General features: G+C 44.1%; 1 protein-coding gene across 18 annotated transcripts in view; it reads right to left on the bottom strand.

The window, feature by feature from the left end:
- Positions 1-27758, bottom strand: part of AFF1 (ALF transcription elongation factor 1) — a 144801-nt gene that overhangs the window by 66092 nt on the left and 50951 nt on the right. For all 18 annotated transcript variants that reach the window (XM_083756354.1, XM_083756351.1, XM_083756361.1 and 15 more), the window contains 2 exons: positions 12819-12939; positions 11146-12042 (listed from right to left, as the gene is read on the bottom strand). In XM_083756354.1, coding sequence (XP_083612480.1) covers positions 11146-12042; positions 12819-12939 — 1018 coding nt within the window. The remainder of the gene's footprint in view (positions 1-11145; positions 12043-12818; positions 12940-27758) is intronic.

Raw genomic sequence — 27758 nt, forward strand, 5'->3', positions numbered from 1 at the left:
AAAGTAGGTCTCAACTAATTTTTTGTGCATTTGGAGCAGTGATACTTAGCCACAAGTGGCTAGACAAAAAATAAATAAAAATCTCCCAGAGCAAGGACTGTGTTTTCAAACTGAAACAAAACTGCATGCATTTTACTTAACTGCTAGTAGAAGAGAAAACTCCTTAGAGATAGGAAATAAAGTGAATAATTGATAAAGCATCATTTTATTTATCAAGTAAAAGCAAGACCTATAAGTGAGGAGGATGAAAACAAACTAGGCACGCATAAATCTGCCAGATGATGATTAAATATTCTCACTGTATCAATATCCTGAAAAGGTAAAAAAAATACAGTGAGCAGTAACTAGGGTTTAAGTAAACACAGAATTAACTGTAACTAATTAGCCCATTAGCAAGGCATCTCCAGAAGCCATTAGTCTAGTACAGCAGTTATTAGACTTTATGGCCTTTCCACAGGCCTGCAATCCACACCCAGCAAGCACCTTCAAAAATTCCAAGTGCCAGGATGCCATTTTAATTTCCCACAATGCCCCAATGTAGTATTGGCTATGAGACACTGTGGAAAAGTTCACACTGGACACGGGTTACATTTTATCATTTGAACCTTTCTTGAATTGAAAGTTGGAGGGTGGTATTAAGGGAGATTGAGAAAAAACCTGGTGCAGCACGGGTAATTTCTCTACAGTGTAAGGGGCATCCGTGTCAAGAAGTTGGAAGTACATAGGCCCAAGAGATTCTTACCAGAATCAGACTTTTCCTGTGATGTAACAAGTCTTGGGATGCAAGCAGCGTCCATGGGGAAACTTCTGAATAGGTCTTGTTGCCTTTAAAACGGATCCCATTTTTATTTTACTAAAACCAGACTATAGTATTTGAGTATGGTTTGCCCCACAGCTGCCACATGTTATCAATGCATCACTAACCTAATTCTAAATAGTTTTAGAATTTCTCTGCAATGGAATAAAGATCACACAGGCCGCCCTCCACCTCCAAAAGCCCAACCTAAAACAAAAGCAGCAATTTGAACGTTAACACTAGCAGCCACTATCTTGCCCCACACGCATCTTGCACCTTTCAGAAGAAGGTCACACAAGCATTGCTTCAGAAGCCATAAGATCACAGCAACTTTGCAAGACGTTAAATGCAGTATTTTCCATCTCATTTATACCAACCTCACAGATAATAAAACAAAAACAAACATTTCAGAAAATCGCAGCATGAGTAACTCCGAAACTGTTAGCTTCAAGAGCATTTCGCCTTGGAATGATTTAACAGCTCCAGAGTTTTATTTTGTGTAAACTCAAGCAAGCATGCCAACATAAAAGAGAGAGAAAAAGAAAAGTTTTCCATGCTGCTCATAGTGATTCAGCAGTTATTATTTCTATAGGGAAGACAGGTTCCCCTGCCTAGCCAGGTTTAGTACCTTCTGCCACAAGAGACTTAGAAGCTTGGATATATATGTATGTATTCCGTTCCTGGAGCTTTTAGGAAACGATGCCAACGGAATCCAGGACTGCTGACGCCAAGGAAAACGGCTACAAGCCTGTCAATTATCTATCAAACTCTTTGCAAAGGAAGGCTGGGAAGAGGAGGAGGAGAAGGAGGAGGCGGCGTGCGACTGCCTCAGCCCCATAAGCCATCCTTGTTTACGAGTCACCTATGCAGGGAGTTCACTGGTACCTGTTTGCTTAAGCACGACAGCCCACAGAAGAGGAAATCCTTCCATGGCTATTTGTAAACAGAGCTGGAAGGATGACACCTGCCTGCAGCTTCCACCAGCTGGACAACCTGCTTGGCAGCCCACCTTTAAAAAAAAAAAAAATCTCCCCCCCCCCCAATTTCCACAGCTGCTACGGCCAATTTTGTATTTGTGCAGGGAGGGGATAGGGGGCCACTTACCTCCGTGAACATGTCTTACTGCCTTCCTACATGGCAAGAGAGGTTTCCTGTTTTCATACATTCCCTTGTCAGCTGTAATCAGTGTCAATAAGGTTAGCGTCTTTTGTGCTAGCGGCTGGAGTGTCGGCCCTGACAGGAAAGAACTTTTTAATCTCTTCCCTCACACTGAGCCATGCGAAGCCAGCGAGCGCTCCCAGGCATAACTCCCTTGGCTCCTCTCCTAAAAAACGCTCCCTCAAGTGCGCGGTTGCTAAGCAATATCTGCCGTGCTGTGTGTGTGAGTGAGTGAGTGTGCGCACCCCCAACACACACACACGTTCCCCGCCGCTCCTCTTCGTAACGTTTGAAATTGGCAACATCTGTCCCTTTGGCAGTTCCGACTTAGGCAAAGGACCGTGTGCGGAGTTTTTATTTTTTAAAAAATAAAAGCAGAGGAAAAGCGCAAGCCGTTTCATCTGGTCTCCTCTAATGGCTGGTTTTGTTAATATTTCATTTCCAGTTTTAAAACAAAAGCAGCGGCTGCTGAGCCCAGAGGAAGAGCAAGGAGGGAAAAGCAAAGCCCGTAAAGTCCGGTGGGAATCGCCGACAAAAGCACATACAGCAAAGTAGTTTATTTTTTCTTTGCTCACTCTTTCTGGCTTGGGTTTGTTTATTTAAAGACGACTTTTTCCACTCTCTCTCTTTTTCAACTTTTCTATTGCTACCCCAGATAAATAAGTAGCTGTATAAATAAAGCGGCTATAAGCGACTACAATAAAAACATTAATAGCACCGGTTTTCGTTTACTCAGCTTGTTTTTGTTTTTAAAAGTGTGCACTTGTGACTGATAGCTGTTTCTCCTTAAAAAATAATAATGTTGTGTCAGTGTGTGGTTATGTTGTGTGTGTGTGTGTGTGTGTGTGTGTACACCACACATGACAAGAATGAAAAGGGAGCTTTTTGGTTGCTGTGAGGGGTTTTTTGTTTTGTTTTGTTTTCCTACAATTGTCAGAATACCTTTTCATGCTGGAATTTAGAAATCAATCATGAGGAGGTATTGCATTTTATACATGCCCATCTCACCTCAAAACCAAAACATGAACTGACAGAGAAAGGGGAGCTCTGTCACTGTTTTGCTGTATTCCATGTTAAAAATTATCCTTTTTATGATTTATAATTTTTTAAAAAATGGATTGAGAGCTTTAGTTCTACAGATGTATAAAAAGCAAAGAGGGGAAGCCTCACTTATAGTATTCCTACTACCACCTGAAGATCCATTTTAGAGTTGGGGTAAACAACTGAGAAGTCCCCTGACCAAATCAGGCATACCAAGTGGGAGAATATGTCGCTTTCCTACATACACACACAAAACAGCTGGCAGCCTCTTTTCAAAATGGTCCTCAAGGAAAATTAGTAGCTCTCTAACCAGAGATCTAGAGTCAATAAGTGTTGCAGGGCTATCAGCATACTGTGTGTACAGTAGGTTGGATTTTGCATTTCCAAGTAAGATGGAGCAAAATTAACTGAAAGGAGCTAATTGATTAAAACATAGTAGGAAAGGGAGGTTCGGAGGCATGTTTCAAGAGCTGGATTTCGCTCACACTGTTTGCACTATGCACCAAGGCTAAAAAAGACACCTCATGATTTTAGCCATTAAAAAAGGAAAGAAAGAAAATGCACAGTAAGAGCACTTATTAACATTATGAGTAGTCCCCGTGTTGGCTAACAGTTTGATAATATGTTGCAGCACACCAGGCTAAATCCAATTCAAAGAAAGGCACACGATTTATTTCTTCAGTGGCCTTATATGTGCCTACCTCTGTGGTGAATTGAGGCACTGAAATAACATTGCTCTACCAGCTTGAAAATAGTGGTCTGAAATAATATATGTAAAATTGTTTAAATGCTTCCTCAAAACCATTTTACCTACTCGATACCCACACATATATTTATGTTTATAAAGAGAGTCCTGTGGCACCTTAAAAACCAACACGTTTTAGTACTTAAAGTTGCCACAAAAATGTACGAATTGGTGGCAAGTTCACATAGGCAGCCCTTGTTATTAACAATTTCAGGCTACGCAATCACACAGAAAAATACATGGTGGGAACTGGCATTAAATCACCACAAATGTGCACACCCCCACACACATTATTGGCAGTACTTTCTGCCTGTGACAGTGGGCACACAGTGTTGGCCTAACCAAACATTATGGAGAATTCTGCAATATAATAACCAGCAAAACTTCAGACTCCCGAAATGACCCCAAACAGAGGTTCTGTTATAAAGAACTAGAAACTGGGTTAATGTCATAAGCTTTTCAGCAAAGGATTTAGCCACCCTGCAAGTGTTTAGAACTTTAATAATGCAAGTGGAATCTACAACAAAATGTTGCAGTGTGAAGAGCTCCTATTCATGAACTCTCCTAGTCCTGCCCTCACACCTCAAGTCTTCCAACATTCTGCAGGTTGTTCTATGGTTTTTTTCAATGTGCTTTTATTAAAAGATTTTCTTGATTTACAAAGATATATGCAATGTCTCTCGTATTTTTTTCCCCACGTAACATTTTTTTTTTTTTACAAATCGTTTTCATTTGTTGAGACATTAGGAAGAATAGGGGGAAAGAGGTGGATGAGGGGAAATATGAGTGGGGTGGGATCGGGTGGTGATGTTTCAATTTTATTTAATATATGTGGGGTTTTGTGTCAGTGTTGCTTGTGCGGGTTCTCTGCTGTTCACTTGCGTTCCTTTGGTGGCGAGAGAGGTTGGGGTTGGCCTAGGGTGTGGTTGTTCATTTGTGGTTGGCTGTGGTGGTCTTTGTTTTCATGTGTGAGTGGGGTGGGTGGGTGTTTTGGATCAGGTTAGCCATATTGATTTTTATGCTGTTGGTGGATTTTTGTCATTGTCTTGTTGGGCTGTGTATGTGATAAAGGGGAGCCATACCAGGGTGAAGAAGTCTTCTTATATTTGTCTCTGTGTCAATTTCAGTTTATTGATTAATTTTTCTAGTAAGGCTGTTTCCCATACTATTTGGTACCATTGGTCCATGCTTACTCCTGACAGGTCTCTCCAGTGTCTGGTTATGGTGTTTTTGGCTGCTGAAAGTAGGTGGGTTATGAGTTCTTTGCAGTGTAAGTGGGCATTGTTGTCTTGGAAGATGTTTAGTAGGGCCAATTGCGGGTTGTGAGGGGCGGATCCCCACCCCACCCCATTTTTATACTTCTTCAAACACTTGTGTTTTCCCAAGTATGCTAATTAATTTTTTTATTTCTCATGGGTGGGCAAGGCCAGAAACAAAGGTGGGTGGCACAATGGATTTGAAACAATGGATTTGATGCTTCCCTTTGTACACTAAGCTACATTCCAGGCATGCAAAAGTCAGGATTCCCCCCCCCCCCCCCGAAATCCATTTCTCCATTCTAGGAAGCAACTGGCATCATCAACATTCAAGGACACATTTCAGAAAGGCAAAAGCACAAAATGGGAGTATGGAGCAAAGCCACTGAGAGATGTGGCTTGCAAGAGAGTCAGCTAGACAGAGGCTTGGAAGGCCTCATTCACTCCCTGACCCAAAGTTTCCTCCCTCTTCGCTACCACACTGGTTCATGATATACTGATTCGATCCAGCATTATCGTCTCAATAGCACAGTTTGATCTGAGAAGAATTACACTGGAAGTATCAGTTCTCGTGCCACCTTGCCTTCTTCTGTGTGGTCTGCTACACAAGGCAAAGGGTGCAAGGATCAGGCACAAGCACCCTTGCAGAAGAGCAATACTGCACTTTTCATGCTGTTTCAGAGCAATGCATTTGATTCTGCGGCAGTGCACCGTGGTCTCCCATCCGTCAGATGAAAAAGACTAAGAGGAACAGCAGAGCAGGATGGGAGAGCTGGCAGAAACCTCCAAGCCCAAGTCAACCAGTAGATACCAACATAGTTCATCAGCTACAGGGGAACCAGACAGAGGGCCTTCTCGGTAGTGGCGCCCGCCCTGTGGAACGTCCTCCCATCAGATGTCAAAGCGATAAACAACTACCTGACATTCAGAAGACATCTTAACTTCAGGGAAGTTTTTAATGTGTGACATTTTAGTGTATTTTTGTCTCTGTGGAAGCCACCCAAGGTGGGGGAAACCCAGCCAGATGGGTGGGGTACAAATAAATAATAATAATAATATAATATCACTTCCACATGTTCTGGCAAATTTATTTGGATGCAAGCCTGCAAGCACCCCCACTGTCTCTCTCTCTCTCTCTCTCTCTCTCTCTCTCTCTCTCTCTCTCTGTGTGTGTGTGTGTGTACAAACATACATTAAAATCTTAGTTTATAGGCAGGTTTTTTTGGACAGAAGACCTCAGAGCAGCATGGGAAGATGCTAAGAACACACAGCACAGTTTAAAAAGGAGGAAAACATAAACCTTACAACTAGCCTTTCTTTCCCGTCTCCCAGAAAATACAGCGGAAGTTATCCACCAGACAGCCAGTTCACATTACCTGCCTATGGTCTGTCTCTTCTCTTCTCTCTCTCCATTTTTTCTCCCCCCTGGCAATCCAATGCTAGCTCAGTGCTAGCTTGCTGCTCTGCAAGACTTCTGCATCACAACTGAACTTATCAACTCAAGGTAAGGCTCTCCCTCTCTTGACCCTTCAACATCAAGCATCTGCAACCCACTCCTCCTGCCTCAGGGGGCCAGGTGCGCACAATGCTAATTCCAGTTTGTGTCAAGGCTAGCCAGTGCAGAAGAGGGCCGCTGGATATTTCAGGTTAAGTTATTGGGGGGGGGGGAGGGAAAAAGGAGAACCTTACCTTTCAGCCAATGTACCAGCCCAGATGTCATTGCCCACCAGAGAGCAGCAACGACCAAACACCACGCCGGCATGGCGCAGGAGGGAAAGAGTGCACTGCTCTCTTTGCATTGCTCAAGCAGGATTGCACCCCTTGTCAATAAAGGAAAAACAGGTACCTTAGTGGCACTGCTGAAAACCCTGTGGCAGGGGGTATTTAAATGCCCTCATATTATCCCGATTTCAAAGTGGGCCTTTGCCCACACACAATCAGCCACTGCTTTTAAAAAAAACAACACACTGTAAAAATGGACTACAAAAGGGTGTGCAAGCGAAAAGCAGACTAAAGCAGCTAAATGTCTGGTCTCACTTTAGAAGCTCGAGAACTAGATGCTGCTGTATTTCTGGGCATTGTTCTTCGCTCTCTCCCCGGCCAAACCTCTCACTCCCTCCATTGTGTGCTACATCCCTGCCTTGTTGGAAGCTGTTTGCCTCTCATCTGCTCCTGAGTATTGCTCAAGTTTTTCCTGCTGGTTCTTGCTTATCCTCTCTCCTTTCATGTCTGTGCAAATTCCATCAAATCACAGAACGATCAACAGCTTCTCATTAGCAATTCTAACCTATCACTTTCAGCAAGCTGTGCCCCATAAAATAAAGGCCAAGTAAAATAACAGGAGGCCTTCTTTATGTTCTCTTTCTCCTACCTGGGGTTGCCAGATGTTCTCAATTTAAAGGGCTGCATGTATTCAGAAAGATTACTACTCTGCACAAAGTGTGTCTCTCGTCTCAAAACATCTGATTACTGACAGCACTCAAGAAAGCTGTATGGCAGGTTAAGAACATCTCTCTCCTTCTCCCTCTCTTTTACTTTTATCTGGGCTATATTTGCACTCACACTCTCAGCTTCTAAGAACATCGGCTTATCAGCATGATTATCCTTGAACCAGAATGCACACTTCATTATGTTTCACCAGTCAGGGACCACAGAGCCAGTCCAGCCACAGTTTAGTATGACAATAACCATCTTGAGGCTCTTGTGCTCCATATAAGGAGTTTGGAAGCTTTTAACTTCCACTTTTTAACCACAGTTAGTTGTGTCATCTGATCCAACAAACTGCTGTTACTGTTGAAACTATGGCTCCTTTGAAGCAAGCCAACTTGAAAGGAGGGCTTCAGATCACGCTAAGCTATGGTTACATAATGACTATATAATGTTTAATGGCTGCATTAGGATGTCACACTAAACCACGGTTAGCGTAACCTCCTAACTCAGCCATTATACTCGCTATGGGAGTGTACTTGAATGGCAGCATGCAGCACTAGCATGTTATCATGTTAATGAAACGCATGCTTTACAAAATGGGGGAATGTTGTGTTGTTGATTTTTAAAAAAGTGCTCCCATTCCCCTCTTTGAAGATTTAAAACAAGGATTTAAAAGCCACTCAACCGTGTTCGCTACAAATGCCACCTCATGCTGAAACTTCCAGCTGCTGGTTTTGAAGTCCATGGAAGCATTATTAAACGCTGATAAGCCACAGCCTTCAACACAGCTGTGTTACATGCAAAACTGCAAAGGACTCACTTTGGATCTAAGAAATGCAACATGGATGCTTAATAAAGCATGATTACTACATGATCTTCAAAAAGCAAAATATATTTCAAACTCTTTGCTTGGCCTGCATGGAACATGGTCTTCTGCGGGGGAAGCAGGTTTCTGCCCTCCAGCCGACAACAACATCTGGCAAAAGGCTTCCCAGCCAAAAATGGGAAGGCGGTCTGTCCTAGCTCTACTATGGGCTTATTAGGTGGCCAAGGGTAAGCCACTCACTCAATATGCTTCACCTCTAATCTGAAATACAAGAACAGCAGTGATCCTACTGACATAGGATTACTGTGAGAGCAAGCACACACAAATAAAGATTGGGAAATAAGTAAATAATCCAGGAAGCGAAAGAGCAGGAATGGCCAATGCTGTGTAGTTTCCCTGTCTGAGGAACACGCGACCTTTCACCTTGAAGAGCAACTCCCAAACACCAAACAGAATTCAGGGAAAGCCCTCTAAATCAGTGTTTCCCAACCTTGGGTCTCCAGCTGTTTTTGGACTACAACTCCCATCATCCCTTGCTAGCAAGACCAATGGTCAGGGATGATGGGAATTGTAGTCCAACAGCAGCTGGAGACCCAAGGTTGGGAAACACTGCTCTAAATGTAGTTAAGAAGGGTTGCAATAGCTGCGGTCAGTCCCCCCCCCCCACACTCTTGAGTCCCCCTTGCAATGTTTCAAAATTCAAAGTACTCCATGGCAAACTGGGCCGTTTTGTGGACCCCAAATGTGGCCACTCTTTGGTCAGCAGCTCACTAGTCAGAATAATTCCAAAACGAGGCAGGCAGTCTTTCCAGTTCTAAATATAGGGCTTCAGATGAAACAGCAACCTTGTGATGGGTCATGCATATATGAGCAGGTGTGGGCAAGTTCACACCCATACACTGCAAATTAAATATCTATTTTAACCAGTGGTTGTGTTTTTTTTAAGGGTAAATGCCATTGCATAGCTTCTTGAATGCTGCAAGTTAGAGACAAGAGAATTTGGAACAGCAGAAAGGCTTGTGTATAGATTTAGCATGAGTACGAAGTGAGTCATAGCATAGCTATCCACTGAGGATTAATTGACTCTGTAGTAAAGCTGATTCCTCTGTTCAAATGGAAAGGCTGAACTTGTCAGTGTTGGCGTAAGCAGATGCCGTCAACAATTAAATTCACAGCTGCAGGTGGCAGCACACAAGCCTCGAAAACTCAGTGAGTCAATCATCGTTTGATGAAAGTGATGTCGAAGGCAAGCACTGGGGAAGAACAGTGGCTATCAAAAACAGGGGAGAACAAAATCTCAAATGCGTTTTGGACCCAAATGCAGGAAAATTCCAAATTATACACCAGCATCATTCGTAAGCTATTATCTGGGCAGTAAAGCAACAGAGGCCTGGCTCAATTATGGCATCCACGTCTAGGAGATTAGTAGACCCCCTCTGTAGTTTGCATTCCATCAGCAACTGAAAACATTTTGGCTCAGGCAAGTTTTTTGTTTGACCACAGTTTTGAGTTTATCTGGCTCTGCATTGTTCTTAGTTTTTATTCAGTAATTTTTCTATGCTGCTTTGGCAGCTTGTTTCATTATAATGCTTTTAATTTGCTATGTTTGCTGCTTTGGGTGGTTTAATTCTTGAATCAAAGTTTATAAAGTTATCTAAACAAACTCACGCATAAAAACCAAGAACAGAAATATTTAGCCTTGTAGCAATAGATATCCGTGCAGGTTTTTCCCCTTTGGCTCCTCTTAACAGTTTCACTCCGGATTAATCAATACATAATAATGCCAACCACCTGATTGTGGTATCTGTCAGTTATTATTGGTTACCAAAATTGCCCCCTCCTCCAGTAAACAAACACAGGCAATAAAAGCCAACACCCACACACAAAACACCACCTGAATCCCTATTGCTTTTGTCTAAAGTCTATCCTTGAACTGCTTTTAACACGCCTGCACAACCAGGTGCTTAACAGCTGTTGAACAGGGCCTGCTACACCTTTCTCATTCTGGCAGGCATAATTGAAAGAGGCGGCACGCACCTCAGATCTGCTCCCCAACCCCCTTTGCCATCAACTTTCCCCCGTCTGGAAGGTCTAACAAAGTGCTTTTTAGATGAGGCAGAAGAAGCAAGCATTCCAATTCCCCAGGCAGTGTCCTTTCCTACAGATCCCAAAACCAGTGCCAGGAAGGATGCACAAAAAGCTTCAGATTCTCACTGGGAATTCTGGGACTTGGCAGTCCCAGTTCCTGATGGCAAGATATGCTATTGCCACGAACTTGAAGCACCAGCTGCTGATGTCTCCACCTATCCTGACATTTTTGGGTCCTTGAGCTAGGGGGAAGTAGCAGCTGCAGAGGGGTGTTGGTGTGTTTGCTTGAACATTTTTTCAAAAAAAGCTTTGTTCCACTTTTGCTGTGAATGGGAGGGCGATTGTCCATTCCTAGCATTGAGTACCTTCTCAGCCCACAATATTCTATTAAAAGTTGACTTCTCTGCAGCAAGTTCAGCTTTAATGATTGTACTGTACCTTGAGTTAAGTATTTAATTCGTTCCGGAGGTCCGTTCTTAACCTGAAACTGTTCTTAACCTGAAGCATCACTTTAGCTAATGGGGCCTCCTGCTGCTGCCGCGCCACCGGAGCCCGATTTCTGTTCTCATCCTGAAGCAAAGTTCTTAACCTGAAGCATTATTTCTGGGTTAGCGGAGTCTGTAACCTGAAGCGTATGTAACCTGAAGCATATGTAACCTGAAGCGTATGTAACCTGAGGTACCACTGTATATTGGTTAAACCTAATTATTATTATGGATCGCCCTAAACCAAAACAAGTAAGTATGAATAAATCAATTTACTGCACCAAAGTAAAACCAAAACAAAGAGCAGAAATTCCACTAACCTCAGTCGCTTCAACAGGTATTTTCAATTTGGGCAAGCTGGGCAAGTTGGGCTTGACGTTTGTTTTCACGTTTGCTATTTTCCCGTAGGACTGTTCGTGGTATTCCTCAGGAAGCGGCTTGAGCTCCGGCGACTCGTCCGGAGCTTGATCTTGACCATCCATTGGCCTCACGTAGGCAGTCGGTTTCTGCTGTATTGCACTGGTTTTTGATGACAACGATCCGGGGAAAGTCTGGGAGGAAGGCTGGGCAGCAACGGCTACAGGAGCACTCAAGCTGTCCTGGGTTTCATTCTCACGTGTTCCAGCCACCAGCTCCAGAGAAGGGGAGCTACTCTGCCCGTGGTTTTTGTTGATGCTGCCGAGAGACCTGGAATTGACACGTTGGCTGGAATGTAGAGGCGACAAGGGTGCTATGGGGGAAGACAACGAGGACAGCAAGGGAGAAAGTTCCAAAAGGGAGGGCTGCAGCTTGCGGGCTTCTTCAATGCATCTTTCGTTCTTCTTCTGGCTTCTGCTGCTCTGGCCTTCTTGAGTCTTGCGGCTCGACTCTTGACTTCGCCTCTGGTTGCTGGGCAGCCCACCGCTTTGTGAGGCCAGTTCTATCCTTGAGTGATTTTTTTGGTGGTGCAGAGAGTTGCCCGCAGAGGGAGCACCCGAAGCAATGGGTCCCAAGGGCTTGCGGTGATGGCTACCGTTCTGGAATGAGGCGGGTACCACGCTGCTGGTCTTTTCAGGCAAGGGTGGACGATCTGGCTTGCGCTGAGGGATCAGAGACATGACGCTTGTGGGGATCCCTATGAAATCTTGTTGAGACTTGATGGCGATAAGCTCCTTCATCTCTTCATAATTGCCAAACATCTTCTGAATCCGGCTGGATAGCTCATCTGCTTTGTTGTTCTGAAACAGGGAGGAAAACAACCGCGAAATGGAAGAGGTGAAATTAAACCATTCCCGCCCCCTCAGTTCACTGAGGATGTCCTCACTCCTTAGCAGATTTTGCTACTTAGCAATGAGAGAACCAGGGTCACAGAAAGGCAAAAGGTGAATTGAAGAGTGTGGGACAACACAGGTTAACAGAAACCTAAATTCAAGTTGCTCGATACCTATAATCGCAATAAAATATTATGTACAATTTTAAAAAAACTAAATGTCAGTTGTCCAAGTTTTCTTCTTTTTAAGTCATTCCACTGCTTTTATACTCAAATGACCGCATCACTGAAAAGCTGAAGCTCTCTTACAGCTAGAGTGAGACTGCGAGCCCAGCTTTTTCTGGTAGCAATTCCCCAGTAAAACACACAGAGGTCTTGCTAAGCCCTGCAACATGAGTTCTTTAAAGCAGGAAAGCCAGGCATTGAATCTGGGATCCTCTGCACTCAAAGCACATGGTCTCGCCTTGTGGCCATGGGCCCTCTCAGGTTCACTTCTTGCTGATCAATTTCTATCTGCACATTTTTATTTACAACCCCACAAGCAAGAGAGGCTTGCTTCTGAAAGAAAGCTGAAGGTATAGAGATAGAGTCTGTGGTTTCCTTGAATTGGCAAGAACCCCACAGCTACTGCCCTGGAGACAGCAGAAACGCATTAGGCAGGGTAAAGAGGCCAAAGACTCAATCTGTAAATGCAACAACTCCCTACTGTAAATCCTGCTGTGCAATGTGAGATGGTGCAGATACCTTGTAAGGTTCCCCAAAGAGAGGGATATCAGCAGGGAATGATTCTTTCTCCTGGAGAGCTTCCTGATTCCTCCTCTCTTTTGCTTGGATGCGGAGCAAATTTCTCTCTTCATTGTACAAGCTGTGGGCAGAGAGAGAAAGAGGATATTACTACCTAGGCTATGCTTCTGCAATTAACAAAGTACCTGCTCAAGCCAATAAGGGCTTTCTAGAATTGCAAAAGGCAGGTAGGTAATTAAACCAAGCAGGGACCTTGAGCTCAGCAGCTAAGCAGACAACATAGTTGGACAACACAGTGCATAGATACATGCCTGCAGGCATGCTGGGGAGACTGAAGGAAAGCAAGACATGCTTGCATAAAAAGTCTGAACAAGAAAATACTCTAGCAAACCCTTTGTATACAAAAAAAAAAAAAGACTTTTCCAAGGTCCACACATAACTGTTTGATGTGGTCTTTACAGAAGTACTGAGGAGGTGGTTTGCACACCCTAGTCATCATGTTCTTTATTCCAGATACTCCATGGACCCAAGAGATTAGGGACAGGCAACTCCCATTGGCCTTGTTTCTTGGCTTGCAGAGGAGTAACCCAGTAGATAAGTTAAAAAGTAGTTGTTTACCAGAGCTATAGATGGCTTAGTCCTTAGCATAATATGTGTAACACAGCTTGCCATGGGAGTGGGGGAGCTGAAATAATAATAATAAGCCATGCAATGGGGGGGACTGATGAGACACCTCTTGAAACCCAAACAGCTGCCTTTATAGAGATTTCATCAGGCCTACTTCTGCTTCCTTTTAAAAATACATTATCTCAGAGATCACCATGAGGTTGAAATCTGTGGCTTTGTGTTGCATGTTATGAAGCACATACAGTTCTGCTAATTCATTACAGCCAAAATGACCCCAGTCATCAAGTGCTGCTCCAACCTTTCCTCAAATGCTTCAAATTACGAGGTTTCCACAGCCTCCCTGGACAGGTTTGTTCCACTTGCTAATTGTTCTCATGCACGGAAGGATTTATTTCCCCAGTGTCTACCTTCCCACAGGGATCCTGGGAATGGGAACATGCTCTGGCCGAAGCCCTAGAAAACCACTCGCTGTCAGTCAGTATAGACAAGAGCTAAATGGAACAATGGTGTGACTCAGTGCAAGACAGCTCCGTATGTTCCCTATAGATACGCCTGAGAAACAGCAGGGGCTACCCTTGCCTGCCCACTTAAGTCCATTATTTCTTGTCCCATCTTAACACACACACACACACACACACTGCTACCGCCTGCCCCCCCATCAGCCCTCTTCTTGCTGAGATTGTGAAAACTGCAGCAAATCCATTTTCCCAAGAAGAAGAAGAAGCCGCCACTTTTTGGCTTTCACGCTTGGACTGAAATTTGGGAGTGTTATTACACCCAGTCATGCACTGGGAACAAGGGAAAGAAACCACTGTCTTTTCAATGACTTTATGTGTAAGAAAGCTCATGGAAAAGGCCGCAGAATGTTGATTTGTTCGGAACAACCGCTACGTGTGAACCAGAGCCTCTAAAACAACTGTTATTATTCTCTTATCAACACAAAGCGGAGAAGGCAGATGTGCATTTGCCAGAGGACAACAGTGTTATGTAAAATATCTGGCAATGCATCATCCCAGAGCCCCTGTTCCATTCTTCTTCTGCCTTGCATACCCCAGCCGTTAATGCAATTCAGCAGAAAATGCTTCCACACCAGTCCCATTCATTTCAGTGGGTTTGAAGCAGGCGTTCTTGGAAGGCTCTGTCATCAGCCCTTATAGATTTGTCTCACCAAGTGGCCGCCACCAATTTGAATCATCTCCTGCACCTCTCCGTTTGGAGATTTGCACAATGAGTTTCAACAAAATGCCTGGATTTTTTCCCCCTTCAGGTAACACACAGACAGAGGCTTAACAGCTTTGTTGAAATAAAAACATTATTCTTCCACCAGACTGGCTTATTTTAAATTAAAATTTTATTCCCACCATTCTTCCAGCTAGCCCTGGGGAGATGCCCCACCTAACAATGCCAAGCCTATGAAAATCTCATAGAATCTATGCAACTTGCTCTTGGGCAGACCGAGGGACACCAGTGAATGGGCCTGGGTCTAAGCTTTGTGGATGAGCAGAGATTTGAACCTGCATCTTCCCAGTCTATGTCCACGTCTTCACTCACTAGGCCACATTGCCTCTCAAGTTATCACTATTTTTAAAGGTACCTGCCTGAGCTCTTCCCTTAGAGGTCTTCAGAGATTAGGAAGCTGGGTACGCAGAACAGGACCAACTCAGTGGCTGAAATCAGGTTCTGAAATTCCCTATATTGGATACCCATTAAGTTCCCCCACCCCCAGATTTCTACTGTGGTGTTAAAGCCTTTGTTTGCTTTTGTTTTGAAGACACTTTCCTGCGTGTTCCTTGGGGAAATTGCAAAGCAGGGGTAGAATATAAGTTGCTTCTTGGACTGGTAGATATATTGCTTGTTTGGGTAAGTGGTAGGTATCTCATTCATGTAAAAAAAAGGGGGGGGTAAAGGACGGTTAAGTCCAGTGAAAGGGGACTATGGGGTTGTGGTGCTCATCTCGTTTTCAGGCCGAGGAAGGCAGCATTTGTCCACACACAGCTTTCCAGGTCATGTGGCCAGCATGACTAAACCGCTTCTGGCGCAACAGGACACTGACGGAAACCAAAGAGCCCATAAATGCCGTTTATCTTCCTGCCACAGTGGTACCTATTTAATTATTTGCACTGGTGTGCTTTCCAACTGCTGGGTTGGCAGGAGCTGGGGCAGAGCAACGGGAGCTCACCCCATTGCGGGGATTCAAACTGCCAACCTTCTGATCGGCAAGCCCAAGAGACTTGGTGGTTTAGACCACAGCACCACCCTTGCGCATTCATGTATCATATCGTGATCCCTTTCCTCTTCTAGCACTCTGGCTGATGGCTCAGCCCCCTAACCACTCTACGAGCTAGGTTAGGCTGGGAAAAAGGAAAGAGCCAGAGATCCTCTTAGGGCAGGAGTAATCTACCATTTTAGGGACGCGGGTAGCGCTGTGGGTTAAACCACAGAACCTAGGACTTGCCGATCGGAAGGTCGGCGGTTCAAATCCCCACAACGGGGTGAGCTCCCGTTGCTCGGTCCCTGCTCCTGCCAACCTAGCAGTTCAAAAGCACGTCAAAGTGCAAGTAGATAAATAGGTACCGCTCCGGCGGGAAGGTAAACGGTGTTTCCGTGCGCTGCTCTGGTTCGCCAGAAGCAGCTTAGTCATGCTGGTCACATGACCCGGAAGCTGTACGCCGGCTCCCTCAGCCAGTAAAGCGAGATGAGCGCCGCAACCCGAGTCGGTCACGACCGGACCTAATGGTCAGGGGTCCCCTTTACCCTTTTTATACCTACCACCCACAAATGCATATTTCTGGATGCTAAAATTGCCTTACCGCCCATCAGTGCTCGATGGAAGGAGGATTCAACTTGTGCCATAGAACCCCCTACCGCCCACCCAGAATCCTGAATTGCCCACTAGTGGGCGGTAGGGATCAGGTTGACAACCCGTGTCTTAGGGCTCCCAATTTGAGCCTCTGTTCCTCAGACCTACATCCAGCCTTCTATGCATGGCACCAAACTGGCTCACAAGAAATGCTGGGGGTGTGCGTGTCACATTATAGACTTCTCAGCATCATTCCAATTTTAGCATATGTGGAGCAAACACAGAGCTATGCCTGCCTACGGCCCACGGAAGGATGAAATTCGACTCTCCAAACCCACGGTGAAAGTCAACAAAACTGGATTCTGCTTAAGAATGTCAGGCATTTTGAATTAATAATCAAGCGCACGAAAATGTGGTCTTGGGGGCAAGGCATGTTGCTTGTTTTCGTTGGGAGGCACCGCACGAGCGTAACTTGGATGAATGACTTGTTTCACAGAACAAGCAGTGAAATCATACAAAAGTGTTATTGTGGGGTGGAAGTGCAATATACTGTGGGTTAAGAGTGGTGGTTTGCGTGGGCCCAATCACTTCCTCCTTATTGAGGAGATATGGTGCGGTAATAAGGGAAAGCTAATGAAAAGCATCTTAAAAACATCTTAAAAAGCAGAGACATCTTAAAAAGCAGAGACATCACCCTGCCAACAAAGGTCTGTATAGTAAAAGCTATGGTTTTCCTAGTAGTGATGTATGGAAGTGAGAGCTGGACCATAAAGAAGGATGATCGCCGAAGAATTGATGCTTTTGAATTATGGTGCTGGAGGAGACCTCTTGAGAGTCCCATGGACTGCAAGATGATCAAACCTATCCATTCTTAAGGAAATCAGCCCTGAGTGCTCACTGGAAGGACAGATCGTGAAGCTGAGGCTCCAATACTTTGGCCACCTCATGAGAAGAGAAGACTCCTCGGAAAAGACCCTGATGTTGGGAAAGATGGAGGGCACAAGGAGAAGGGGACGACAGAGGACAAGATGGTTGGACAGTGTTCTCGAAGCTACCACATGAGTTTGACCAAACTGCAGGAGGCAGTGGAAGACAGGAGTGCCTGGCGTGCTCTGGTCCATGGGGTCACGAAGAGTCGGACACGACTAAACGACTAAACAACAATGAAAAGTGCCTTTACACCTGGTTTTCAATCGGGGAAACATAACAGTAATGTAACTAGGGTGGTGCTGACAGGAGTGTAGCTGCTCAGGTTGAAAGCTCAGCTTCCCTCTTAGAATCGCAAATTGGCAATGTTACACTGACAGAAGATGCTACAATTTGCAGAACACACCAAGCAAGGTCTAGACCTAACAACCACCTCCCTCTTTCGCCCCATTCCCCGCACTGGACTGCTCGGTCCCTTCCTATCAATACTGCACTGACTGGCCTTGCATCCAGTTTTGATCCGGTCCTCCTTTTCCTCCCTGCCGAGAAGGCCTGCACTCCCTCCACTGCAAGATGGAGGCTGTAAGCCTTCCTATGCCGTCGCCACCTGCGTCTTTTGCCTTCCAGCTGCAGTGGGAATAGGAAAAATTTGGAAGTTTTCCCCTGACGTATTTATCCTGCTCAAGTGTAGCCACAGCTCTTGCCGCACTTAAATTCAAGGAAACTCCCCTTCTTTTCCCACTGCCATGTCACTGCTTTCAAGAGGATACAAGAGGAATGGAAAGAGTTAAGAAACTTAAGGTGGCAGCGATGCTGCACAGGAGCAGAAACTCCTCTGGAATCATCACGTTTGTGTTGTGACAAAGCAAGTTAGTTGCTGGCGTGTTATTGGGAAACAGAAGCTCTGCTGCTGCCATGGCAACGGCAAGCCCAGACCACTGACTTAACTAGATCCATCCATTTATCACCTGCAGGGAGGCTGCTTGCTTTACAATTCTTAAACATAAAGAGAAGTTGTTGGCCAGCAACATCTTCCTTCCTCCTTTCCCCTTGTGCCTAAGTTTAGTGCGCTGGAGAAAGCTTGCATATTCGTTTTATTAGCAGGGGTTTCTCTCTAAAGGAAGCCATGGCTTTTGCTCACTAGCTGTTCCACTGACCCAAATATAATGGCCTTTAAACCGCTTGGGTCTGAGTTTCTGCATTACCAGTAAATCTGACCTTGCTGTTTTTAGGGCACATTTTTTGCCGGCATTTCAAAAATGGCAAAAATACAGTTACTTCTCTCTTCCCGCCACCTCGCCCAGACCAATCCAAAACAAACAAACAAACCAATACCCAAAACAAGATGCAGTCTGAAAAAACTACAACAACAGAATTTCTATAATTTGTAAGCCTTTGAAATCCTTTGCTATTATTATATTCTGCTGAGTGATCGCTGAATCAAAAAATTGAATTTAATCTATTAAACATATACAGTGGTACCTCAGGTTAAGTACTTAATTCGTTCCAAAGGTCCGTACTTAACCTGAAACTGTTCTTAACCTGAAGCACCACTTTAGCTAATGGGGCCTCTTGCTGCCGCCGCGCCGCTGGAGCACGATTTCTGTTCTCATCTTGAAGCAAAGTTCTCAACCTGAAGCACTATTTCTGGGTTAGCGGAGTCTGTAACCCGAAGTGTATGTAACTTGAAGCGTATGTAACCTGACGTACCACTGTAACGGCAACTAAAGGGGATAGGTATGGTTACCTGAGCCAGACTTTGGGCATCCCAGGTGCCTATTCAGGGTCTGTGTTTCCTTCGGGACAATAAGGCACAGTGGAGTTTGTGGTGTCTTTATGATGTATGGTTTATTTACACACACACAAACCTGGAGCCTAGAAAGGAAGGGCTCACCACAACAGCACGCCAAAGGATGCCAGCTTATTCCATAGTAGCAGTTTCAGCATCCTTTCTCTGCAGCCTCTATTGCTCTGTGGGGCAACGTTTCCTCTCTGCTTCCTGGTTACATCACACTTCCTAAACTTAAGTCCTTTATCTTCATGAGGGCTCAGTTCATTTGCATCCTAGCACCTTTTTCCTTTGATGCTTGGAACTCTTGATCACCTCACAAATAAAGTTTGTCTCACTTCATTAACACTTGTTGATTTGGCTAGTACGGGCCAGTCTTGACAGACTCTGGGGTTGTGCGCCCATCTCACTTAAGAGGCCTGGGGCCAGCGCTGTCCGGAGACACTTTCAGGTCACGTGGCCAGCGTGACAAAGCTGCATCTGGCGAGCCAGCGCAGCACACGGAAACGCCGTTTACCTTCCCGCTGGTAAGCGGTCCCTATTTATCTACTTGCACCCGGAGGTGCTTTCAAACTGCTAGGTTGGCAGGCGCTGGGACCGAGCAGCGGGAGCGCACCCCGCCGCAGGGATTCGAACCGCCGACCTTTCGATCGGCAAGTCCTAGGCGCTGAGGCTTTAACCCACAGCGCCACCTGCGTCCCATGGTAATAGGATTACCATGTCCAATACACAACCCAGGAAATGTGCCTAAACCCAATTAGCTTTTACACCTACCAATGCTTAAAATATACACTTAGATTCTAATTCCTGGATAGTCTGACACATGGTTTTTAACACAAGCTTAATTAATTAAACACCTCTAACTTGCTACAATATGAAAATTTTATCGGAAGTGATCATTTTGCAGATTCATCCAAACCCTGGTCATATGAACTGATGAAGCTGGCTAACAGGATGCAGGGGAAAAGAAATTCTTCCAGGAGGAAAACTTCCCACTACTCCCCCCCCCCCCCCATGGAGCTTTCTATTTCTAAAAATGCACCATTCTATTAAAAAAGCATTAGTAACTTAATGGAGACGAATCAAATCAACACCAAACTGAGCAGTTGCTATGTTGAAATTAACTTTTTTCAGGTGACACCTTCTAGCAAGTGCCAGTATTCTAAACCAACACACAGTATATTTGCAAACTGGAACAGGGAACAGAGAAGGAGGAAAATGAAACCAAAAGAATATACATAACTAAACATGAATATGGGGGGGGGGGGAGAGTATTCGGATGGTTTCATTTCAGATTAAGACAGATTCGATTATAGTCCATGAAAATACACTGACTGGTTTTAAACATGCCTTTTACAAAGCATGGCATACCATGCAAATACCTATTTTTTCTTTTGTTATTATTTTATTTATAAATAGTCAGGTGATTTCATAACATTAGCTGCAGGTCAAATCAACGCCAACTTAAAATTCTAATTCTATGTAACTGGCAAGTGAAAGTAAAACCCAAACTAAAAAAAAGTGTGATTGCATTAAACCACATTAAGTGTATTTCAGGGAACAAAAACTTAACTATTAAATATTTCAGTAAACTATGATAAAATACACAAAATTAACAAGGTGTGTATATCTCATTTTCATTTTGCTTACTAAAAGCAAAGCAAACATGGTACATCTGATCCTCTCATTTCAAAGTTTTCCAAGACTCTGTTGAGGAAGGGGGGTAAATTCCCCCAAAATGTGTAAGATTTCCTAAACGTCAAAGGAAACCAGCCTTTCTTGTTCAAACATTTGTGACAGCATTTTTTCATTCTATTTTAACATACTGAAGCTGCAACACGGATGTGAATATAGAAGTTGATACTATTACATAGGCTGGGCATAACCCAAGCAAAAAATTATTTAAGGATACCTTTCAGTAAAATTAGTGCTGGACTCAAGCACTGAAACTGATGATATTCAAAAAGACTGAACTGTGTAGCCATTAAAAGCAGTACAGAACTGGAATGTTTCAATGTATTATGTTTTAATGACGAGAATATCATTTCCATTATCATCCAACCTGGCACACAATTTGTTATTTTATTTTTGCATTTACTAAAATATTTTTATGGGGCTTTCAGTATAAGCTATGTCCACATTAATTTCACATTAATTTCAATAGAAACGACAACAATAAAATATTTGAGGATAGGTATGATAAAGTGTTTAGAAATGAGTGGTTTACAATAAACTCCCCCCCTCCCCCGGTTACATGACAAGTTCAATGGGACTTACTCCCAGGTGAATTGCAAACAGGATTGCAAACTCAACAGTGACAGATGAGTGCTATTGCTACTGCTTTTCACCTGATTGAACTTTGCTCATATTGCCGTTTTTTAAAAAATTAGCATCAGCTGAAGTGACCCAAACAATTTACTTTCTGACACGTTTCAAGCTGTGAAGTTTTCTGGAAAAAGGAGCCTCATGTAGAATGCCCACCATAGTAAAACTTCCTTTATTCCACTGGCCCAAATCGCCTCTTGACACAAATGTCCCGTTTGTGAGACATTAAGCGCATTATTCATTTAGAACAGAAACATCACAAGTGATAGCTGCTAAGTTTTATGCTGCAGGAGGGGGAAAGGGTGGACAAGAAGCTGTAAGAAATGGGTAATGTGTTTCCGCTCTAGAACATGAACCATTTCTCCCTTCCAAAGATTAAGGAAGAACATTTCCTTTTAACACAACAGCAGGAAATCAAGAGACTTAATAAAGCCCTTTTCTCATTAAAGCTACACCTTCCCTGCTATGAGAAGAGAGCGATTAAAGTTTCCCAAGAACAAGGGTGGAGCTTTCCCCCCTACCTTTTCATATATATATAAAAAATATCAAGATTATCTTTTCTAAGAGCAATAAAAACTAGCCATTGATATGTATCATCACATTAGTCACACACCCAGTCCTGCTTCTCAGCAAAATCTGGATGGGAAAATTTCTAACAATGAGACCCAGCAGCCAATGCATTGGCTCAGTGTCCCAATACTGTGATGTGAAACGCACAACTGTTCCAGTTCTCTGTGCACCAAACCACAACTCTCTTTGCTTTTGCAACACTCCTGGTTGACCATCAACACACATCCCTTCATGTCCAACTAGCAATTCAAGGTAGACATCTGCTTCTCTTGCAAGAATGCTTGATTTGTTAGCATTCTGTGACTGAGCCTTCACTGTTAGGACAACCATGAACATTCCTTGCCATCCCTGCGTTCTTAAACATTTCCCTCTATGGCTTTGCATATCATCAAGAAGAAGAAGAGTTTGGATCCGATATCCTGCTTTATCACTTCCCCAAGGAGACTCAAAGGGGCTAACAATCTCCTTTCCCTTCCTCCGCCACAACAAACACTCTGTGAAGGTGAGTGGGGCTGAGAGACTTCAGAGAAGTGTGACTAGCCCAAGGTCACCCAGCAGCTGCATATGGAGGAGCGGGGAATCGAACCCAGCTCACCAGATTACGAGTCTACCGCTCTTAACCACTACACCACACTGGCTCACAAGGGCAAGACACCTTGTACCCTAATCTTAAAATATAGCAGAATATAACTGACTACAAAACATTAGCTAGACTCAGTATGTCAGTACCACGTCTAAATGAATATAGCATAAGGGACTGACCTATAAACCAGCAAGTAATCTGGATGAGATCTTGCATGACCACCAGCAGCAGGCCCCTCTCAACATGCAGAATCCCAAGGAAGACAAAAATCTGAAAGCAACTCAATAATTCATCAGCTTGCTACTTAACCCTCTGGGAAGGTGTGTAGAATGAAACTCTGCAGCAGGCAGGTAGCATTTACTATTCTCATTACTAAAGGATATGCAATCGCAGAATGAGGGGCTCTGTTAAGGAGGAAAGGGAATCCTGGCAATGCCAACTTCCTTTTCTTTGCAAGTGCAAAATGATTAAAATTAAGACTGACTTCTTGGTAAGGAGTGTAGTGAGAAGGAAGACATCCCCAGGGCACTGGTGCATTGAGAGAGGACTCCCCAAACTGGCTTCCAAGTATTATCTTGTATTGGAACAGTCAGATGGTTAAAGAGCAAGAGCAAAATATATTTTATCTCGGCAGGGCTGTTAAAAAACAAAAACACAGAGAGCGCAGGAAGAATACAAAGGATGGAATGTGCTTGCATGCAGCTGAATTGGGAGGGTTAATTAGCACATCAAAGGTCCGAGACAACAAAGGAGAAAAATCTGCAGCAAACAGTCAGCTTGATAAGAGAGTTGGGCAGATCAAATATTTACCAGAGTTGATGCCTTCACCTCGCCACCCCTGGGGCTTCCTCTCCCCTTAAATGCTGTAAGTGACCTAGCAGAAAAGCTTCACCTGCCAAGTCTCTGCTGGTCTAACAGCTGTTAAGAGTCACAGGAAGGCTGCAAGGGGAGGGGAAAGGAGAAGGTCAACTCTAAATACCACCTTTGTCTGCAGCAGCCTTCCTTAACAGCTGCCAGGCTGGGACCAGAGGCCCTCCAGATGCTGTTGGACTCCAACTCCCATCTGCCCCCACCACCAGCAAGGCCAGTACTCAGGAGTGATGAGTCTTGTAGTCCATCATCAACTGGAGGGCTTAACAGGGGTCCGCAAACTTTTCAGCAGCGGGCCGGTCCACTGTCCCTCAGACCTTGTCTGGGGCCGGACTATATTTTGAAAAATAATAATAATAATGAATGAATTCCTATGCCCCACAAATAACCCAGAGATACATTTTAAATAAAGCACACGTTCTACTCACGTAAAAACACCAGGCAGGCCCCACAAATATCCCAGAGATGCATTTTTAATTAAAGGGCACATTCTACTCATGTAAAAACATGCTGATTCCCGGACCGTCCGCGGGCTGGATTTAGAAGGCGATTGGGCCGGATCTGGCCCCCAGGCCTTAGGTTGCCTACCCATGGCTTAGAGCCATAGAGCAAAGCAAGGTAAGGTGGCCAGGGTTTGGTTCCCCTTCTCACTCCTAGACTTTTATAGACCAACAAGATGAGCATGCGCATAACAAATTCAGGATGGGAAGCAAGTAATTATCCAAGGATAGCACAAGAAATAAGTGAACACATACCTCAGACTATTTCTAACTGCAACCATGACCACCCTGCCCCCAAATAATTAACCCTGCCAGAATGGCAGGAGCTGCAAATTTATCTTCAATGCAGTTCAATTTTTCTAAGAAAAAAGAAGGGGAGGACAGAGGATGCCTGTCTCTAGCCACCACTTTGCACAGAAAACAGGAGCATGCTCTTGAACGGGCCAGTTTTTCCTTAGGTCTGAAGTAATTCTAACACAGCAAGCTTTTTAGATTTTAAAAAAATATTCTAGAAAAATTTCTAATGCCAGCATTTCTGCTTTAATTTATTTTGTTTTCTGTAAACCTCTCCCCTGAAAGCCCAAGTTCCCCTTTTTCAGAATTGCTGCCTTCTGTCACTCACAAAAACAAGCCAGAATGTTTATCTGGAATTTGTCTTCCTGGGGGGACCAGTAAGTCGGTTGTAAAACCTGCTGCCTTGGAATTAATAAACAAGTTCTACTCCTTTGAAAGTGAAAGGGATGTTTAAAGGTGGAGTTAGTAGAAGGAAGGTGGATTAGTAGAAAGAGGCTCCGCACTCGCCTGGAAAAAATGGTCAAAGAATAAAAAATGCATGAAACAACACTTCTTTAAAAGCACTATTATGTAGGATACTGAGCAAATTGGTGAACATATTCAGTAACACAAACCTCCTGCTGGAATAAGTATTGAAGCTGGTTTTCCAGACCCATGCTCTTTTCAGACTTTCCGAATGACAGTCACTTTCTTTAAAATGTTGAACACACTGGCTAGAGGTTGCTAGCTCCAACCTCAAAAGAGTGCACTTGGAGAAGCTGGTAGATTTTTAAAACCCACCCGAAATTATTTCAAGCACCTGAGGAACAATTACTTCCCAAATGCATTGAACCTGGAACAGATTTTAAGTTAAGGCACCTGGAACTTCTTCCTCTTTTGCTTCCATAGTTTTGTCATGGCTTTTCTGCACTAGATGACAGAAAAGAACTACTTTGCTAGGGGTCAAATCAACAAACATACACTGACAAATCACATCAGTTTTCCAACAGCGAACCCATGTGAATTGCCCACTGACCACCTGAAAATTGCCACGGGTCTTGGACTGATCACTTAATGGGTTTTTTTTTTTTTGGCCTGTTGTAAGCTCTGTCCTAAGGGACCTGGGTGGCGCTGTGGGTTAAACCACAGAGCCTAGTACTTGCCAATCAGAAGGTTGGCGGTTCGAATCCCCGCAACGGGGTGAGCTCCTGTTGTTTGGTCCCTGCTCCTGCCAACCTAGCAGTTTGAAAGTACAAAGTGCAAGTAGATAAATAGGTACCGCTCCAGCGGGAAGATAAACTGTCTGCGGACAAACACCGGCTCCCTTGGCCAATAAAGCGAGATGAGCACCGCAACCCCAGAGTCGGTCACGACTGGACCTAATGGTCAGGGGTCCCTTTACCTTTAAGCTCTGTCCTAGATGATATATGATTTTAAATTGTATTTTTACAGACATGGCGCTGACCAGCTGAATGAAGCTTGCAAACTGTAGACCATGGTTTAGAACTGCTGCCTTAAAATATTCTGCCAATAGCCTGCCAGAATATTCCTTGTGTATGGTGCAGAGGACATGTCATAGCTTGGTGGCAGAACATCCAATCCTTGGCATCTTCAGGTAGCACTGGCACGGGTCCGCAAATTCTGCAGAGCCACTGCCAGCCAGTTTAGACAGTAATGAGTTACATGGACCAGCTTCCTATGTTCCTAACATGATAACTTACGCCCTACAGGCCTTTTCCCAGACCCTACGTAACTGGGAACAGGAGCTACAACAAGGTCAATTATATAATCCCATTCATTTACTGTTTTGACACCTGCTAGAAATGCACGCTAACCAACAGTTTAAAAACCATGCATGCATGCACAACAATATCATTTTTCCTTCTCCCAAAGAACAGTGTGTCCTGCCAAACCAGTCTTTGCAAGGAGAGGGAGTGAAGGAAAAGGCAAGCAAGCTGATCAGGTTTCTCGATGTCACAATTTAATGCGTATGTGGCAGACACATAAAAGTCACTGCCCGGGCCAGATTTGTTTTGCAACCATCTAGCATGATCAAATGCAGCAGGAGATGGGATGCATCAGGTAAAAAGACATGGCTATGTAGATTACGGCACATTTGATTCTCAATACCCCAACACACACACACACACACACACACACAAATTCTATGGGCTAATGTAAGCAGACTGCAATCTTGGACATAGTTGAAAGCTGGAGAAGCCAAACCACTGGATCTTCTAGGCTGTTTTAGCACCACTCCAACAGGAAACAGGCTTTACTTTCTCCATTAGGCAAATGACTGCCACATTAGAAAGAGAAAATCATTGCTCTTGAGTATACCGTCTTAGCAAATGCAAAAGCTGCCCATTTCCCAAAACCACCTGATACCTCACCCTAATTACACAAGAAGAAGAAGAGTTTGGATTTGATATCTCGCTTTATCACTACCCTAAGGAGTCTCAAAGCGGCTCACAATCTCCTTTCCCTTCCTCCCCCACAACAAACACTCTGGGAGGTGAGTGAGGCTGAGAGACTTCAGAGAAGTGTGACTAGCCCAAGGTCACCCAGCAGCTGCATGTGGAGGAGCGGGGAATCGAACCCAGTTCACCAGATTATGAGTCCACCGCTCTTAACCACTACACCACACTGGCTCTAGCAGGGCACAGAAACACAGAAGGCTCTATTTACCCTAACCAGTGCTGTCCCACCTCAGTCTCCCACACAGAAGAGGCAAGCCAAGATACCCCACTGGTGCTCTCTGGCCCCGAAAATGGGAGCGCAATGCAATTTTGCAGGCTGGCAAAACAATACTGGGCTATCTGTGCTAATCCATCCTGGCTTTATGGAAGAAGTGCTTGTCCACCAAGCTGGCAAGTGCCAGAGAGCGAGCAGGGGTCACCTCTTCATGCCAGAAATCTCGGCAAAGGCAGCAGCAGTTAACTTTGCAATGGTCTCTCCCACTCCAGAAATCAGCACTGCATTAGCTAGGAAGAAGGTAGGCAGGTGATTTTACTACTTGCCTGTGGGCAAATGCTATTCCGCCCCAGGCAATCAGAAAATTGTCTTACTGGGCTTTAACAATGGAACTAATTTATGGCCTTTTATCTTTCCATCCCAAGCCACCCACGACAGCTGAACTTTCAGCAAACCTGACACTTGACGTCATTACAGTTCATTTGATTTGGGTATAACAAGCTCCCTTTTTTTAAGCTGTCCAAACCGCATCCATCCAGTCTTTGGCATGGAGCTACTCATCTGTCAAGACTCCGCTACAATTATAATTATGGGCACTCTGCTAATTGTTAGAACTCCCCACATGGAATAGTGTGGCCACCTGAAGGAATACATCAAAAAACATTGTTCCGGTATTAATATATCAATATGCAATGAATGAAACTTATAGAGTAAAAAATTAAGAAGAAATGGGTAGAAGATGAGACAGTCAAAAGTAACATTGATAACACAGCAAAAAGAAACAAAGGAGGCCACATATAGGTGCTAAAGTCAAAATTTATGTCGGTATGTTTAGTTTGTATGTTTGTTTTCTTTTTTGTAATCTAAGTTGAGAGGTGTATATATCTATGTATAATAAGTTTGTTTAGTGTTCTGGTTTGTGTTTGTAAGTATTGCATTTATCAATAAAAGGTGTGTTGTCATTTTTTAAAAAAGGAATAGT

This window comes from Podarcis gaigeae (assembly GCF_964106915.1).
Source record: "Podarcis gaigeae genome assembly, chromosome: 9".
In the NCBI taxonomy this organism is placed as follows: domain Eukaryota; kingdom Metazoa; phylum Chordata; class Lepidosauria; order Squamata; family Lacertidae; genus Podarcis; species Podarcis gaigeae.